General features: G+C 46.2%; 4 protein-coding genes across 4 annotated transcripts; 1 reads left to right on the top strand and 3 right to left on the bottom strand.

The window, feature by feature from the left end:
- Positions 1 to 695: 695 nt before the first annotated feature.
- Positions 696 to 2,479, bottom strand: QC764_501820 (uncharacterized protein; the record flags this gene model as incomplete). The annotated part of the gene is made up of 3 exons (XM_062947439.1): positions 1,913 to 2,479; positions 1,265 to 1,842; positions 696 to 1,191 (listed from the first exon to the last, which is right to left on the bottom strand). Exons 1-3 carry the CDS (start codon positions 2,267 to 2,269, stop codon positions 696 to 698), a joined length of 1,431 nt encoding a protein of 476 aa, XP_062798514.1. The 5' UTR covers positions 2,270 to 2,479.
- A 7,109-nt stretch (positions 2,480 to 9,588) lies between these two features.
- Positions 9,589 to 11,448, bottom strand: QC764_501827 (uncharacterized protein; the record flags this gene model as incomplete). The annotated part of the gene is made up of 5 exons (XM_062947440.1): positions 10,813 to 11,448; positions 10,661 to 10,746; positions 10,270 to 10,444; positions 9,930 to 10,196; positions 9,589 to 9,869 (listed from the first exon to the last, which is right to left on the bottom strand). Exons 1-5 carry the CDS (start codon positions 10,889 to 10,891, stop codon positions 9,589 to 9,591), a joined length of 888 nt encoding a protein of 295 aa, XP_062798513.1. The 5' UTR covers positions 10,892 to 11,448.
- A 1,255-nt stretch (positions 11,449 to 12,703) lies between these two features.
- Positions 12,704 to 13,618, bottom strand: QC764_501830 (uncharacterized protein; the record flags this gene model as incomplete). Its single annotated transcript, XM_062947441.1, has 3 exons — positions 12,704 to 13,187; positions 13,246 to 13,542; positions 13,614 to 13,618. The coding sequence occupies 3 exons, from the start codon at positions 13,616 to 13,618 to the stop codon at positions 12,704 to 12,706; spliced, it is 786 nt and encodes a 261-aa protein (XP_062798512.1).
- A 180-nt stretch (positions 13,619 to 13,798) lies between these two features.
- QC764_501840 (uncharacterized protein) lies at positions 13,799 to 14,707 on the top strand (the record flags this gene model as incomplete). The annotated part of the gene is made up of 1 exon (XM_062947442.1): positions 13,799 to 14,707. One exon carries the CDS (start codon positions 13,799 to 13,801, stop codon positions 14,705 to 14,707), a length of 909 nt encoding a protein of 302 aa, XP_062798511.1.
- Positions 14,708 to 14,777: the final 70 nt, after the last annotated feature.

Here is a 14,777-nt window from a genome sequence, read left to right as displayed (position 1 = left end):
CTACCGGGTGGGACGTGCTTGAGGCCCAATGTGCCTAACGTCATGGTGGAAAGACATGACTACAGGTTCGTGTTTTGCAGCGTGTCGGCAACCACAGGTAAACCTGGTTCTAGTTATCTTCTCAAGTGACCTTGCAACTGCGAGATTTGGTACTGACACCTGTCTGGCCACGCATTTCTCTAGGCTTGTTTTGAAAGAGGCCAGCGACCGTGCGGAAGGCCAGACCGGAAGGGAGGAAAAGGAAAAAAGAGAAAGGGAAAAGGTGAGGGAGGAAGCTACAGGGGATAGCGATAAGCAAAGGGAATATGTTGTAATTGATGGGTAGAAAGATCAACAGGCCGCCAACGCTTTGATGGGCAGCGCCAAGACTTCGAACGATCTAGTATTCTCTCCCACCATAAACCTCTTGGGTAAGGTACCTCAGGCAATGTAGGTAGGTATATATTTCAGCTGTTCTGGGTCAGCATATGCAGGCAAAAAAGGAGTGTTGTGCAAGAATAATTACCAGGTAGCGTGGTGTGTGCCGAGGTCTGTCAATGAGACCTGTTCAAAGCTTGGGGTTGCACCAGCCCCCAGCAAAGTTGACCAACAGCCTATGTATCAGGAGGACTGAGTAAATAAAAACGGACAGATAGATCGGATTCATCTTTATGTATTCTGTTTTGCTGTCTGATCGTTGCGTAGAACCCAAAGTCTTAGACTTTGGAAATCTTGAAACCCCCGGGGCACAAGGTCTGAAAAACACCATCGGCATCATACTTCTTGGCAACCTCCCGGATCCGCGCAACATTTTCCGGTCCGTAGCTCTCCAGCACCGGTTGTTCCGGGTTTGCGTAGTTGGCCGTGATCCAGGGGAGGAGCCCGTCGACCTCAGCGGCGTAAGCGCGCACCTTCTCGACATAAGCGCGCACACGCGGGTAGGCCCACGCCTCCTGCTCCGCTGTCCGAACCATGATATGTGCGCTCCAAAGCACACCGTCGACCTTGTTACGTTCCAACCCTAACATGTTACCCCCCAACTTGACCGAGTTCTGCGCGAAGGCGCGCGGCAGCGGCTGGAAGATGCACTGGGTCTGGAAGTCCTGGTCGGTGATGTGCGCCTCAAACTCAGCTGCCAGCTCCTGGTGTAGTTCTGCGGCCCGTCGGAGGATGGCCGGGTTGTTGGCAAAGGAGGAGGCAAACCAGACGCCGCTGTGGATGATGATTAGCACCGATGTACACCAGTTACCGGACTGCCTTGTAACGAAGACGAAAGTGGGCTTACTGATAGCCAGTCCCTTGGGCCGTTGCATTCAGACACTCAACGAGGGTTGTCTTCTTGTATGTTGTGAACAATTCGGGGAACGTGAGGAACTTGTCGAAGATTGGCGGCTTCTCGACACCCGCCACGTTCGCGTACAAGCCGGCAATCACGGTGCCCGGCTTGGGCTCGAGATGGGCAATCATGAGGATCAAGTTACTGTCTGGATCCTTTTCCAGGTTGCTAGTGAAATCGACAAAGGCGTCGGCCGCCGCGGGCATGATATCTGGGGGGAGTATGACGAGCCCGCCCCAGATGGAAGCGCATGGGATTGCGGGCATGGTGTAGGAGGTGACAATACCAAAGTTATTGCCGCCGCCCTTGAGCGCCCTGAAAAGATCGCTGTACTCGCCGCTGGCGGTGGCTTTGACGATGCTTCCGTTGGCCAGGACGACTTCGTACTCAATCACATTGTCGCAGGCAAAACCGCGACGCCCCGTGAAGAGAGTGTTACCGCCGCCGAGGAGTAGTCCGCCCACGCCCACTCTAGCTTCACGGCCGCCTGCCACTGCGCGGTCGTATTTGGCGAGGTATTCATAGACCTAGCCGCAGCTGAAGTTGGCATCATCCCACACGGAGTATGAAGGGCAGGGAGAAGGAGAGAGAACAAACCTGGCCCCAACGCGCGCCTGGCCCAATGCTCACTGTCTCGTCATCGGGGTTGTACTTGATCCAGGCCAACTGACCAAGATCAATGGTGACGCCATGGTCGATGTTGTTGCTTGGCCAGAAGTTGCACCCCCCGGAGCGGACGGCGAAGGTTTGCTTTGCAGCAACCAGGGCCTTCAGTGCGTCGGCGACCTCGGTGGCTGAGGTTGGCTGTATGAAGCAAGCCGGTTTGAGCTGGGAGCTCTTGCTCCAGTATGCTTCGATTCGGGATGCATATTCTGGAGAAGTGGGAAGAAGGATTCGGTTCTGGAGTCCCGCTGCGGCGAGGCACTCGGCCTGCTGCGGTATACTTTCAATCATCTTGTCCGATTCAGCTTGTCTCGTAGTTGGACAAAAGTCCTCGGCGATACAGGACTTTCCAGGAAGGGGGTTTTATCTCTTAAATCCAGGTGGGGGTAGAGTCTCGACCATGGCATCCTTTGCTCTTTCGACCGAAGTGGCACGTTAATGTCAGTGTACGGTGTAGAAGGGAGTTGGTTGATTTCATGCTGGAAGCCCTGTGTGGTTTACTCCTGATGATTGCAGCATCCCACATACATTCATTATGCACGTTGGTTTGTTGCTGCGCTTTTTCGACTGCTTAGATGCACCGGCATCCCCACCTGTGCTATCAGCCGGGCGACACCCGACAGGTCCTCTGCAGAGACCTCTGGGGTAACCAGAGTCTGTTGGTTCTGTTCAGGCCGCCGAGCATGCAGCAAGAATGCGAGGATTTCATTCTCACATAGGGCGTCGAGGACAGTATGCGGTTACCTTACTGTTTATGTCCCAGACACCTTTGTGCGTTCTACGCCACATGGCTCTTTTACACGGACAGTATGTTGATATATTGCCTGTCTACCTATTGGAAAGCTCAAGTTGTTGGGCTGGCGACCTAGGAAAGTCACCGGCGGCGAAAATGAGGCCAAAAAATGGCCAAAATTAGTAAGCAAATTAGTATTACAGTAGTTGGTTGTTGGTTCAAAAGAAAACAGTAAGAAAATCCAGCCCCAAGAGCAAACCGGTGTGGGTCTGGGAAAACCTGGGCCCTTTAGTGCCCCACACCCCCCCACAGACAGCACACCGCCGTCCAAAACGAAGCCATCGTTAATATCCTCCGAAGGCCAATATACGCCTAGATTCTTCCCACTTCCTTTAACTCCTTTGCCCAATACCCTAGTGGCCTTTTTCCTATATAAATACACGTTCTCCTGCATATCTTAAACCGGAAAATCTTATATTCCCAATAGCTGCATAAACTTTACGTACTTCTCCCTTTATAGTACCTTTATAAATCTATCCGCCGGTATTTCTAACCTAAAGATATATTAAATACTAAATCTTCCTTCCTTTATTTATTTACCTACCCATTTATATTATATATCGATATACCGGGTCCTAACGATATTTTAAAGGTTTAGAACTATAATTTCGGCGTTCTTACTATCGATATATAATATATATGGCCTTAACTATAGTATATTATAATCTTTTAATATCTTTAATACCTACTATAATAAATACCCTATAGGCGTTAAGTTAGTAAACTCTATCTCCGTCGTACTTAGGGCGACGAAGGTCTGCTTCTTACTCTTCTATAATACTAGCCTACTAGCCACGAAGATAATATAGCCGCTAATAGAATATCTTTAAGGTAAGATATCCGCGTATAAGGTATCTGCGAATCTTATAAGCTTTATATCTTTTACCGAGAACTCGGAACCCCCCAATATAATATATAGCTTCTTGGTAATAGCTAAGTACCGGAAAAAGTACTTTATTAACTTTAAGTAACGTAATAAGGGCTTAGAATTACCTCTATAAAGGTAGTTAACGGTAAAAATAATATTAGGCCGAGTATTAGTAGAAAGTTAGTTTAACGAACCGGTCTTCCGAATATATTTCTTTACTTCCGCAGTTATTTTCTTCTACGTAAAAGGGAGCTCCAGCTTAGTTAACCACGGCGTAATTACGCCGGCTATATCTTTATAGCCGAACTTCTCGAATAAGGCGTCGATATAGGCTACCTAAGATAAGTAGACCTACCTCTTTCCGCGGTTCCTTACGATATTAAAACCTAAGAACCTCTTCGGCTTACCTAATTTCTTAATACTATACTTACTCTCTAGCCCGGTAATAATATTTTTAATAATTTTTATTATAGGCGTTAATATAAGTAGGTTATTTACGTATAGGACTATTAGGGCACCTATCTCTTTATAATAGAATAGGTAAAGGTTTAATAAAAGGATATCGAAGCCCAGTTTAACTATTATAGGTTTTACTATTTCGTACTAGTAGATAGGTAATTTCCTTAAGCCGTATAATGCCTTTTTAAGCCGGTATATCTTGCCTAGTAGCTTGCCTAAGCTATTTAGTAGTCGTATATAGTACTATACGGTATTAAGGATTTTAGTATTAAGAAATACTATTTTAAAGTCGTATTAAAGGTACTTTTAGTCCTTTATAGCTATAATAGCTTAAAAGTATTTAACTGCCACGCTACTTATAATAGTAGCGTAAACGTTTTATATAGCCTAAGAGTCCCTGTTAAAGTTACTATATATTATCTATTTCGCCCTAGCCTTTACTTTATTAATATAAGGGTCTATCTTTTTATTATATACCTATTTACTCGGTAAAACGTTATAGCCTTTTAGTATATTTATTAGCTTATAAACGTTCTTTTTTAATAGGCTAGCGTCCTACTCCTTTATAGTAGGTAATTAATACTTATAATAGTTCTTAAGTTTCTTCGCTTACCGGTAGTTTCTAAGTATATAGTACTTATTAATAGTTTATAAAAGGTAATCGATTTTAACCGTAGATAGGGCGTAGGCTACTACCTTACGTAATCGTAGGTTATTAAGATATACTATAAAAAAACTTTAATAAAGGTATTTACTTTACTATAGTTTTTTATAAAAGCTTAAGCCCTAATTTCTTATTATTATTCTACGAGGCCGCTCCTAAACCGGCGGAGAAGCTACCGCTTTCTCTATATAGCCTATATTAAGCTCGAAATCGTCGTTAAAGTCTTCGACTAGGCTATCCGTACTTAAATCTAATAGCTTATTATCGGCTTAATTATTACTAGGCCCCCCTATAGCCTTATCCTCCTCCCCCCCTATTAGCTTTATAAGAAAGGTAAGCTCTTTTATAGTAGGAAAGTTAGTAGTATAAAGCGTTTAGTTATAATTTAGTAGGATAGGTACCTCGGACCGTATATCCTTTACCTTTTCGGCGTCGAAAAAGTTTTTTACGTTTAAAGCCTTAAGTAGTAAAGGTAATATTAATAACGGCGTAGCTTTCGAAGTAAGTAAAATAGTTTACCTAAGGTCCTTAGCCTTCCCTTTATTAATTATTAAAGTACTCCGTTATATAGCGGGCTCCGGTATAGTAATAGGTTTATTATTAAAAATAACTTTTTTCTTTAGGAATACCGTTCTATTAATAGCGGTATTTTCTTTTTCGGCTATAATATTATTAATAAAAACTATTTTATATTTAATATCCTTATATTTATTATCGTTAGGCTTATAAGAATTACTTTTATTAAACTTTATAGTATTAACCTTTACGACTTTATTAGTAATTAGGTTTTAAACTTAGTATATTTTACTATATATATTTATATAACTAATAAGCTTTCCTTTTTTCGCTTTAGCGGTAAACTTATCCGAATTAGCCTAGTAGGCTAGCTTAATATAATAATACGTATTATAAAAGTATAAGCGTAAGTACCGAATATACGGCTTCCGCTTACCCTTAGGTATATTAAGCTTTATAATATATTTTTTATAAATATTAATATCTTCCTCGTTAACCCTCGAGGGTAATAGGTTACCTACGTAAATTATAGACTATATAATAAATAGGAATAGCTTTTCTAGTACCTTATAGGCTAGTATAATAGCCTTAGTGCGGTTAAGCGTAGTCCTCGCGGCCCTCTCTACCTTTTTATTTATTTACGATAAGTAAAGTACGGTCTTAAGGATAGTAATGCCTTCCTGGTTAGCCTAAGTAGCTAGGCGGCTATCGTTAAAAGTCCTAGAGCCCTAAGTAAATTCCGTACTTCTATTAAAGCCAATAATATTAATCTTATACCCGGTTTAGCGCGCGATTTTCGTTTCGAAATCCTTAACTTTATCGAATACTTACTTTTTCTTTACTATAAAGTTAATTTACTTATAATTACTTTATATATTTATATAGTAAATAAAGTATTTATAACCTAAATATCTAAGGTTCTTATAGGTAATAACGTCGATACGGATAAAGTCGAACGGGTTATTAGTCTATATAGGGATCGATAAACCTAATTAATTTATTATCTTTACTATTACGCAAGGTTCGTAAAAAAAGTTATTACCGACGAACTTAATCCCCGCTTACGTATAAACTTTATAAATATTATCTTTATTAATATATATTAAATAATAATATATTACCCGGTAATTAATAGATATTATTACGGCCTTAATAAAAGTCTTCGCTAAAAATACTTTACCGAAATCGGCGCCGGATATCGTATTTATTTAATATACGTTATTATTTTTAATTAACTTATATATTATTTACTTAATACCTTTAAAAACTAAGTTATAACTCTCTTAGTCCTAAAAAATACCTTTATCGAATAGCTTGCCCGCCGATATTAAATTAACGGGCGTCTATAAATAGTATATTATTTCCTTAAGCTTTAGGGTAATAACCTAGTTACTTAAAAAGGTAGATTTTAGCGCTACAGCTCTTTAATAACTATACTTTATAATATCTTTTAACGACGAAAGGAACTTCTTTTCCTTCCTTTTAAATAATAAGTAGAGTTCGGTAAACTACTTTAATTTATTAAATATAAAATCCGTATATCCGGAGTCGTAATATATATAGTCTTTAAATACCTCGACGGCCTATTAGACTTTAAGGGTATTTATTAACGAAAGTATTACCTTTAGGGGCCAAAACGAAAATCCGATTAATTATTATTATAGTAAATAGAGAGCGATATATTAACGAAATTATTAAATAGTATTAGGGTACTATAGGTAGGTCGGTCCCTCGAAGATTTAGTATTAATAATGCTACTAGTATAGCTTTAAAGAGTCTCTATTAACGAGCTAGTACTTTACCGCCTCTCTTACCTATTCGCTTATACCTTTTCTTTATATTCCTAATCCTTTAAAGCCTTATTAGAATTATATTACTAATAGGCCTTATCCTTCGGGTAATAACGACTATAGCCTATATAGTATTAGTTACCTTTCTTTAAGCCCTTAGTATAGTAATCGCACTTTTTTAACGAAGTTAATAATATAGTATATAAAGGTATAGTCGCGGCCGGGGCCTTAGTAGTTTCGATAATAATTTTAGAGTAAGCCGGCGTAGTTTCCTCCGTAACGGCCTTAGCGTTATACTCCTAGTAAAGGAGCGCCTAAGTTATAGTACCGTCTTCTATCTTCCTTATTAACCGGTCGTATAAATCGGGGTACGCGGTCTTAATACCGTTTAAGGTAACTTAGAGGTAAGCTACGTAGCTAATCTTAATTTCTATTGTATTAAAACGACGGTAAAGGACCTCGAGCCAGCTAAAATAGGTTTAAAATAAGGCGAAGTTAGTACGCTTAAGAGTAAAATACTTTTTTAAAAATATATTAGCGATATCGAAAGTACCGCGCTATAAGGTTTAAATAATCTTCTAATATAGACTATAAGTACTAATACTGTTGGCCTTTTAACCGAGGTTAAAAATTCGTTATCGGATCTCGGGCTTTTTAACGGAAGTTATTATTAGGTTCTAAATATTTAGGTTATTAATATACTATTAGTCGAAGGTAAATATCTTTTCTTCCGCTAATAATTATATATTAGCCTTAATATAGTCCTTTAAGCTATAATATATAAGGGACTAGATTAATTAAAATTCTTAGCTAAAAAGATCGGTCTCTAAGTTTAAAGCCGGTAAAGTTTAAAAAGTTTATTACTTAACCGTAGCGATAGTATTAGTATTCCTTATAGCTTTTATAAGCTTTAAGAGCTAGGCTATAGTAACGTTAGTACTAGCTATTTTAAAAGAAAAACTAATTAAAGAAAAGTCGTAAGAAAGACGTTATAAAAAAGATATCGAAAGAAAGACTTAAAGAAAGGCGCCACTTAACTTTATAGCCGCCTATAGTAGGTTAAATTGACTTGTATAGAGAGCGAGATACTTACTCCGTTATCGGTCTCTTAATAAGGTAGGATAGAGTTCTCGACTATTACCGGAAAATAGTAATTTCCTAGCTAAAAGGTTATAGAAATAGTAGAACTAAGGAAACTTAGTTAAGAGAAGGTTAGCGCCGTAAACTATACTTTTATCGGTAAGGGGTGGTCGGTCGCTTTAACTTTTCGTTAAGATAAACGTTAGGGTTAAAACTAGGCTTCCGTTAATTAGGAAGTTAGTTAACTCTCTTAACGCCTCTAAAATTACCGTCGAAAGGTCTAATTACGTGATATTAGCCTGATAAGGGTCGAAAAGTCGTAAGGTCCGGTATAGTATTTGGCCTTGCGAGGTTAGGTTGTCGACGAGGGCGTCGACTTCGGTTTGTTTAGTGATTTAAACGTCAAAAGAGCTCATAACCTGTTGGGCTAGCGACCTAGGAAAGTCACCGGCGGCGAAAATGAGGCCAAAAAATGGCCAAAATTAGTAAGCAAATTAGTATTATAGTAGTTGGTTGTTGGTTCAAAAGAAAACAGTAAGAAAATCCAGCCCCAAGAGCAAACCGGTGTGGGTCTGGGAAAACCTGGGCCCTTTGGTGCCCCACACAAGTCCAATGTAGTACAGGAGATCGCATATGACCTACCTACTCAGCCTATTACATGCTTCGGCGATTAGATCCTTCCCAGTACCTCGCTCGATTGGTGCATATCTGTTTTCACATCACTCCATGCGCTCACCGTACCTAGGCCATGCAGCAGCATCCTTGCCCGGTCATGGCGTTATAGGCAATATTGCTCGCACTCACGATGATCCGGCTCGCTATCCCACCTTGTTGGTTGCACCGATGTCCGCCTTGCTGCTGTATCACCAACACTCCTCAGTCCATGACCCCACAATGCTACCTACCCTGACGCTGACGGGCAAGAAGTGCACCAACAAACAAATTGAGACCACACTTCCAGAACTGTGGTACCCCTCCCTCACCGTTCCTGATGCGGCTCAGCCCTACCCAACCACCCAACCATCCGTTGTACGAAAACCGCGAGACGTCCCGCACCTACCCCCCTTATCCAAGCTGCCTATCCCCAGGCTGAACGTGCCGAAAGGTCGTCCGCTGTGTGCCACAGCCCTACGCAAGGCACAGACCTACCCGCCGGCAATAACACACCCGGCACTCGTGGTGCACTATGTACTTGGAAAATACGGCAGCTGCCTTCCCAGTCACCGATGGTGGCAGGCGGCGCGTGCTCCAGCCAGCTCCTGCCGCATTCAAGCTCTGTCTAGTCTGTGTAAACTGGTACAGACTGTGGTGAGGCTGCAACACTGAATCATACAATTGTGTTATTCTCAGTTATATGCAATACCTTTAGCTGCCTACCTAGGTACACGGCATCCATCTCTCTGCCATCGCCATACCACAGCACCAGACCCTCATCTAAGCTCAAAAACAAGCGGCACCGGCCCAGCAAAAGACGTAAACCGATCCGCCTTCTCCCCCTCCATCTCGCTCCCGTCCACCCCGGGAGGATGGTAAAACCTGTACTTTTTGATGACCCGCGCAAGCGTGTACCGCACGCATCATGCGCATGGCGAGGTGCTGCCCGATGCAGTTGTACTTGCCCAAGCTGAACGGGGCGTGGGCGGCCGCGTTGCGGACCATCTCCGGGCGGGTGGTCCACCGGTCTGGGATGAAGGAGGAGCCCTGTTCGAAGCAATCCTCGCCTGGGTGACATTTCAAGGTTAGTTTAATATCGGTGAGATAAGGGATGGGCCGAGACTCACGCAGGGAGATGGTGTAAAGAGGAGTTAGGACTGTCGTGTGAGGCGGTATGTGCACGTCCCGGATGGTCACGCCAGTGTCGGTGGTTTTGCGAATTCCGCCGGTGGGCAGGAATGGGTGGAGGCGCATGGCCTCCTGGATGACGGCGTTGAGATGGGGGAGCTCGGCCAGGGCGTTGGTGTCGGTTAGGCATGTGTCTCCCAGCTCGGCGTGGAGCTTGTCGATGTGCTCTGGGTGCAGCACCAGCTCGTGGAGGACCGCGGCGAGGGCTTGCGCGGTTGGCTCACTATTTGACTGTGCATCAGCGGTCACTGGGCGCACAAAGGTAGAGGGAAAACTGACCTTCCCGCCAAGACGGCGAGCAGACTATCCCCCTGAGCCAAGGCCCAGCATCGACGTTGTTCTCCTTCTCCTTCTCCATGATGTAATAAGTGAGATCTCGTAGCTCCGGCGCCGGCCCCTTGGCTAGGCGTGCTTGGATCTGCTCCTGGCACCAGTCGACTGATTCGTACCAATCCTTGATCCAGAGGACCCTAGGAAGTAACTTGGTGCCGATGTGCAGGAGCCAGGGGATTGGCGTCAGGGGACCGAGGAGCACCCGGGCGTTTTTGATCTGCAGGATCATCTCGTGGGATCTCGGGTCCTCGCCCTTGAGGACCCCGAATGGGGTGCTGAAGGTGAAGTCGCCCATCAGATCAAAGGTAAACCAGAGCAGAAAGTCGGTGACATTCACGACGGCGCCGCTCTTTGCTTTCAATTCCAGCTGCTGATCTAGCTCTTCGATGTGCAACAGCACCTTTTCTTCATAATGTCTGATAGCTTGGCGGTTCAGTTAGCCGAGATCCCTAGGTATTGATTCCGTTTTTTTGAAGGGGTAGGACTAACCTTGAGGAGAGAAAGCAGGCTGCCAGTCTCGCCGCCGCCTCGAATGGACACTTCTGTCCCGTGCAGCGAACAGTGCCATTTCAGGTCATATCAGATCATAGAATTCAGCTTTGACGCAGTTGGAGTGGCGGCTTGTCATGACGTCGGGAGCCTCAGGGAGGAATACCGTGACCTCGGCAGGGCCTGAGACAAACGAAAAACGTTAGATGGTGTTTAACTTCTGAAAATGGGGGCTTCTTGATATCAGTCCTCACAACGTCCCCATACTTTGCATTCAGCTCATGCAGGTACAGGTTGTTCTTGGAGTTTCGAGAGTACCACACATGACCCAGCTTTGTGAAGCGGGCCCAAAACGGTCCCGGGAACCCGGCACGGGTCAAGCGATGAAAGGAGATGCGATAGGTGATGATGCTAGCAGTCAGACCTAGCAAGTGGCAGGCGAGTGCCTGCCCGATGATTGAAGCTTCATAGAGGATTCCGGCCAGGGTTGAGACAGCGATGAGGGCGCCGTAGGCACAGAGGATTTCTGGAGCGTGAACATGCCACTCGCCACGGATGAAGAGTGTTAGGTGGATGGCAACTCCCGAAAGGGCTCCACCGGTCCAGAGGAACTCCTGGCTGGCCAGGCTATGGAAGAGCGTGACGGTGTGAGATGAGAGCTTTCTGCAGAGTTGCCAGGCGTTGCATCGAGGAGCTTGGTAGGAAGAGTAGGCTTCTCTCATGGACCGGAGAACTACAAAATGCCTGGTGTCTATGGAGAATATGGTACTCCTGTCATGAAGACAGCCCGTTGGGCTCTTGGAAGATCATGTAGAGTCATGTAAAGGCACGGTAGTAAGTACATCTGCCTTACACTCGTTCTTTTACCAGAGACCGCCTTGTGGGGCAGGCCCAGTTCTGGTCAGCGTTCCTTCGGCGGGTTTATCGTAGCCACCCAGGTTAACATGCCTTCCTTAATTGTTTCCGGAGCGAGATATCAACAATCATCAGTCAGCTTCATGCCGCGCCACACTCATGGCTATCTTCTTTCTGCCGTTGGGTGCCTGGGCTTAAAGTGTTTGCATCAAAGGATCGGCTCGATGTCTGGTTCTATCACCAACATTCTTGCTCCCAACGCCCCGATCGCAGAAATGAAAAAGGACGCCTATTGTGTCAGTCCCAATAGGAAAGAGCTTTATCCGAATCACGACGATCCCTTGCTAAATCCTGATGCTCTCCATTAGAGTCCCAAGCCCCGTCCATTCCAGCCACACCGTTGGACCTTCTATTGCATGTGGATTCTGTCCCACTGCGGCCCATCAGGACCCTGAGAATGGCTTCCATCGTATGGTAAGTGATCCTAGCGCGGCATTCATTGTGCGTACGTACCATTCAGTTTTACGCACGGCAGGTGGTGCAAGTGGGTGGCGCTTGTAGCGTTTACCAGACCAACGTCGTCCAACTCCCCGATCCGATCCTCTTGGGCCTCAATTGAATATATGCGAACCGTTCACTGCATCCTTACAGTAGGCAAACAATCACGCTGATAAGCTAGGCTGGTGTGTATACAGCTCACCGACAACCTCATAAATTAATGTCGTGATCTGACTGCAGAATGCAACCCTCGGGCACGGGACCACATTCAGTTGTCTTGGAAAAGAGTTGGGAATGTTTGCGGAAGACTTTCTGAGGCACACAGTCATGTAATCGGTCTCTTCCTCCCCAATCAGCCGTTTAACACTGGAAGGACCGCTGCGGCATGGGGCGCGCCGTGCCACGCCTTTACACCATTTTCGAGAATCGGGCAGCCAGTCACGCGATGCTCTCCTTCTCAATATGGCAATGTCTTACGTTCATGTTCGCCAGCTATCCCCAATTTGGACCTTTCGGTCCAATTCTATTCTTTTCATTTTCACCGAATGCGATTGTTATTTCCGAGCTCCTGCACGTGAAACTGCTGCTCCACGTAGACCCCCCCTTGGAACCCAGGGGATCCAACCACCCCACCGGGACCGCAGTAAGTCCGAGTTTTGACGCCGGAAGGGGGCACAAGGGAGATGTCAGAGGACCGGCGGCTGTCAAAGGTGGATGCGATCGAGAGCTCGGCGTAGTCACGATTGCTTCGGAAGTTGTGGTGGTGGCCAGAACGGCCGCCGGTCGTCTCGATCGGGTTGGAGATTGTCTTTCTCGAGTATCCGCAGAACTGGCTGAGCGCTTTGAAGAGCGTCGGCTTGACGTAGGTCCTGAAGACGGGAGCGGTGGTGGGCACGCAGGCGACGGTGATGCCGAGCCAGAGCTCGATGAAGCTGAGAAGACCGACGTCGGCGAGGGCGAGGGCGGGATCCGGGTTGGCGTGGACTGTCACGTAGACTCTGTAGAGCATTACGGCTACGGTGCTGATAGGTATGTTGGTAAGCGTGTTATCCTCTTGAAATGAAAGCTGCCAGGATTTACGCGAAACCAAAGCCAAACATGCCCGTGATGACGAGCTTTTTGGTCAGTGCCATCTGGAGTGACAACAGAGGGATCATTGGCAAGACGACAATGGCAACGTCGAGAACGAGATTGATCGAGTTTGGCGCCAGTTGCGTCTCCTTGGGGTCCTTGCAGCTACCCCACGGCACCGGATCCCATTCCTGCGACACCGGGTTGCACCGCGTGATGAAGACGATCTCAAAGGCGACACCGTAGCAGGCACACACCCCGATCAGGCCATATGCGATGCGTCTGAAGATGACGACGTCGAAGATTCTCGTGTACAGTCAAAGAACGGCCATTTTGACGACGGTTGTCGACACAGTCCACGTGACGGACGCACCGACATCATCTTCCCTCGGTGGATAAGTGATGGGTTACCTACCGAACTAGTTTTGCGAATCTCGTAAATAAGCCAAGGTATATAAATACGGCAGATGGGGTCATGACAGTTTGGTTTCATTCACGGCCCTCCGGTGACTTCGCCTTCCTATTACAGACCCGACGTTCTTGCCAGTCTTTCCCCCGGAGGATGTCGTCGCCGGCTCGGTCCCTCGTCTATTCTCTGACCTGGTGGTCCCGAATCTTTTGGGGATTTGTCGAGAATGACTTTCTCACTTTTGCTGTTCCCAACACAATATTTGGCATCATAGGAGCAGCGGCTGGGAGCTCTGCTGGACTCGTCACCGGACCAGATCCGTCACCCGTCGACATCCTTAAGCGTTGCCCCACGGTCCTCCTGTTCAACGCCTATAACCTCTTGATCTTTGACCTTGCGAACCAACGATCGCCCGAGTCGATTGCTGAAGACCGTGAAAACAAACCGTGGCGTCCGATCCCATCGGGCAAGATCACCCCAGAGAAGACTCGCCAAGCACTCCTCTGCCTCCTTCCGGTGGCACTGTGGCTGAACTACAGCTTCAATGTTTGGAATGAGGGCCTCCTAATCCAGCTTCTTACCTGGTACTACAATGACCTTAGGGCCGGCGACTCAGTCTTCCGTGATGCCATCCTAGCCACATCATATGGTCTTTTCAACCTGGCTTCGCTCCGGCTGGCCATCGGCCCCCACAACAGCGTCACTCATCGCGGCCACACGTGGACGGCGTTGATCAGCGCCGTTATCCTCACCACGATACACATCCAGGATATCAAGGACCAGGAAGGTGATCGCCAGCGCAGCCGGAAGACCGTCCCTCTCCTTTTTGGGGACGGGGTGGCGCGCTTGGCGCTGGCCTTCTGCGTCTTGTTCTGGTCCTGCGCCTGCGCCTCCTTTTGGCAGCTTACATGGCGCAGCTATGCCTTGCCGGTTGGCCTGAGCGGATTCATCGCCTGGAGGGTGCTGACAAAGAGGGAGGCTCGCGAGGATGCGCGCACATGGCGGTTATGGTGTCTCTGGCACTCAATGCTCTATGCAGGCCCCCTGTTCGGCAGAGCATGACTGGGTGAACAAGAGTTGGTTCGAGCCGGTGTCTTTAGGGTTCATTTTTAGACTAGGAATGGGGTTTCAT

Source organism: Podospora pseudoanserina, chromosome 5 (genome assembly GCF_035222485.1).
Source record: "Podospora pseudoanserina strain CBS 124.78 chromosome 5, whole genome shotgun sequence".
Lineage (NCBI taxonomy): Eukaryota > Fungi > Ascomycota > Sordariomycetes > Sordariales > Podosporaceae > Podospora > Podospora pseudoanserina.
Note: the sequence above shows the minus strand (reverse complement) of the source record. Positions and strands in the feature narration are given on the sequence as shown.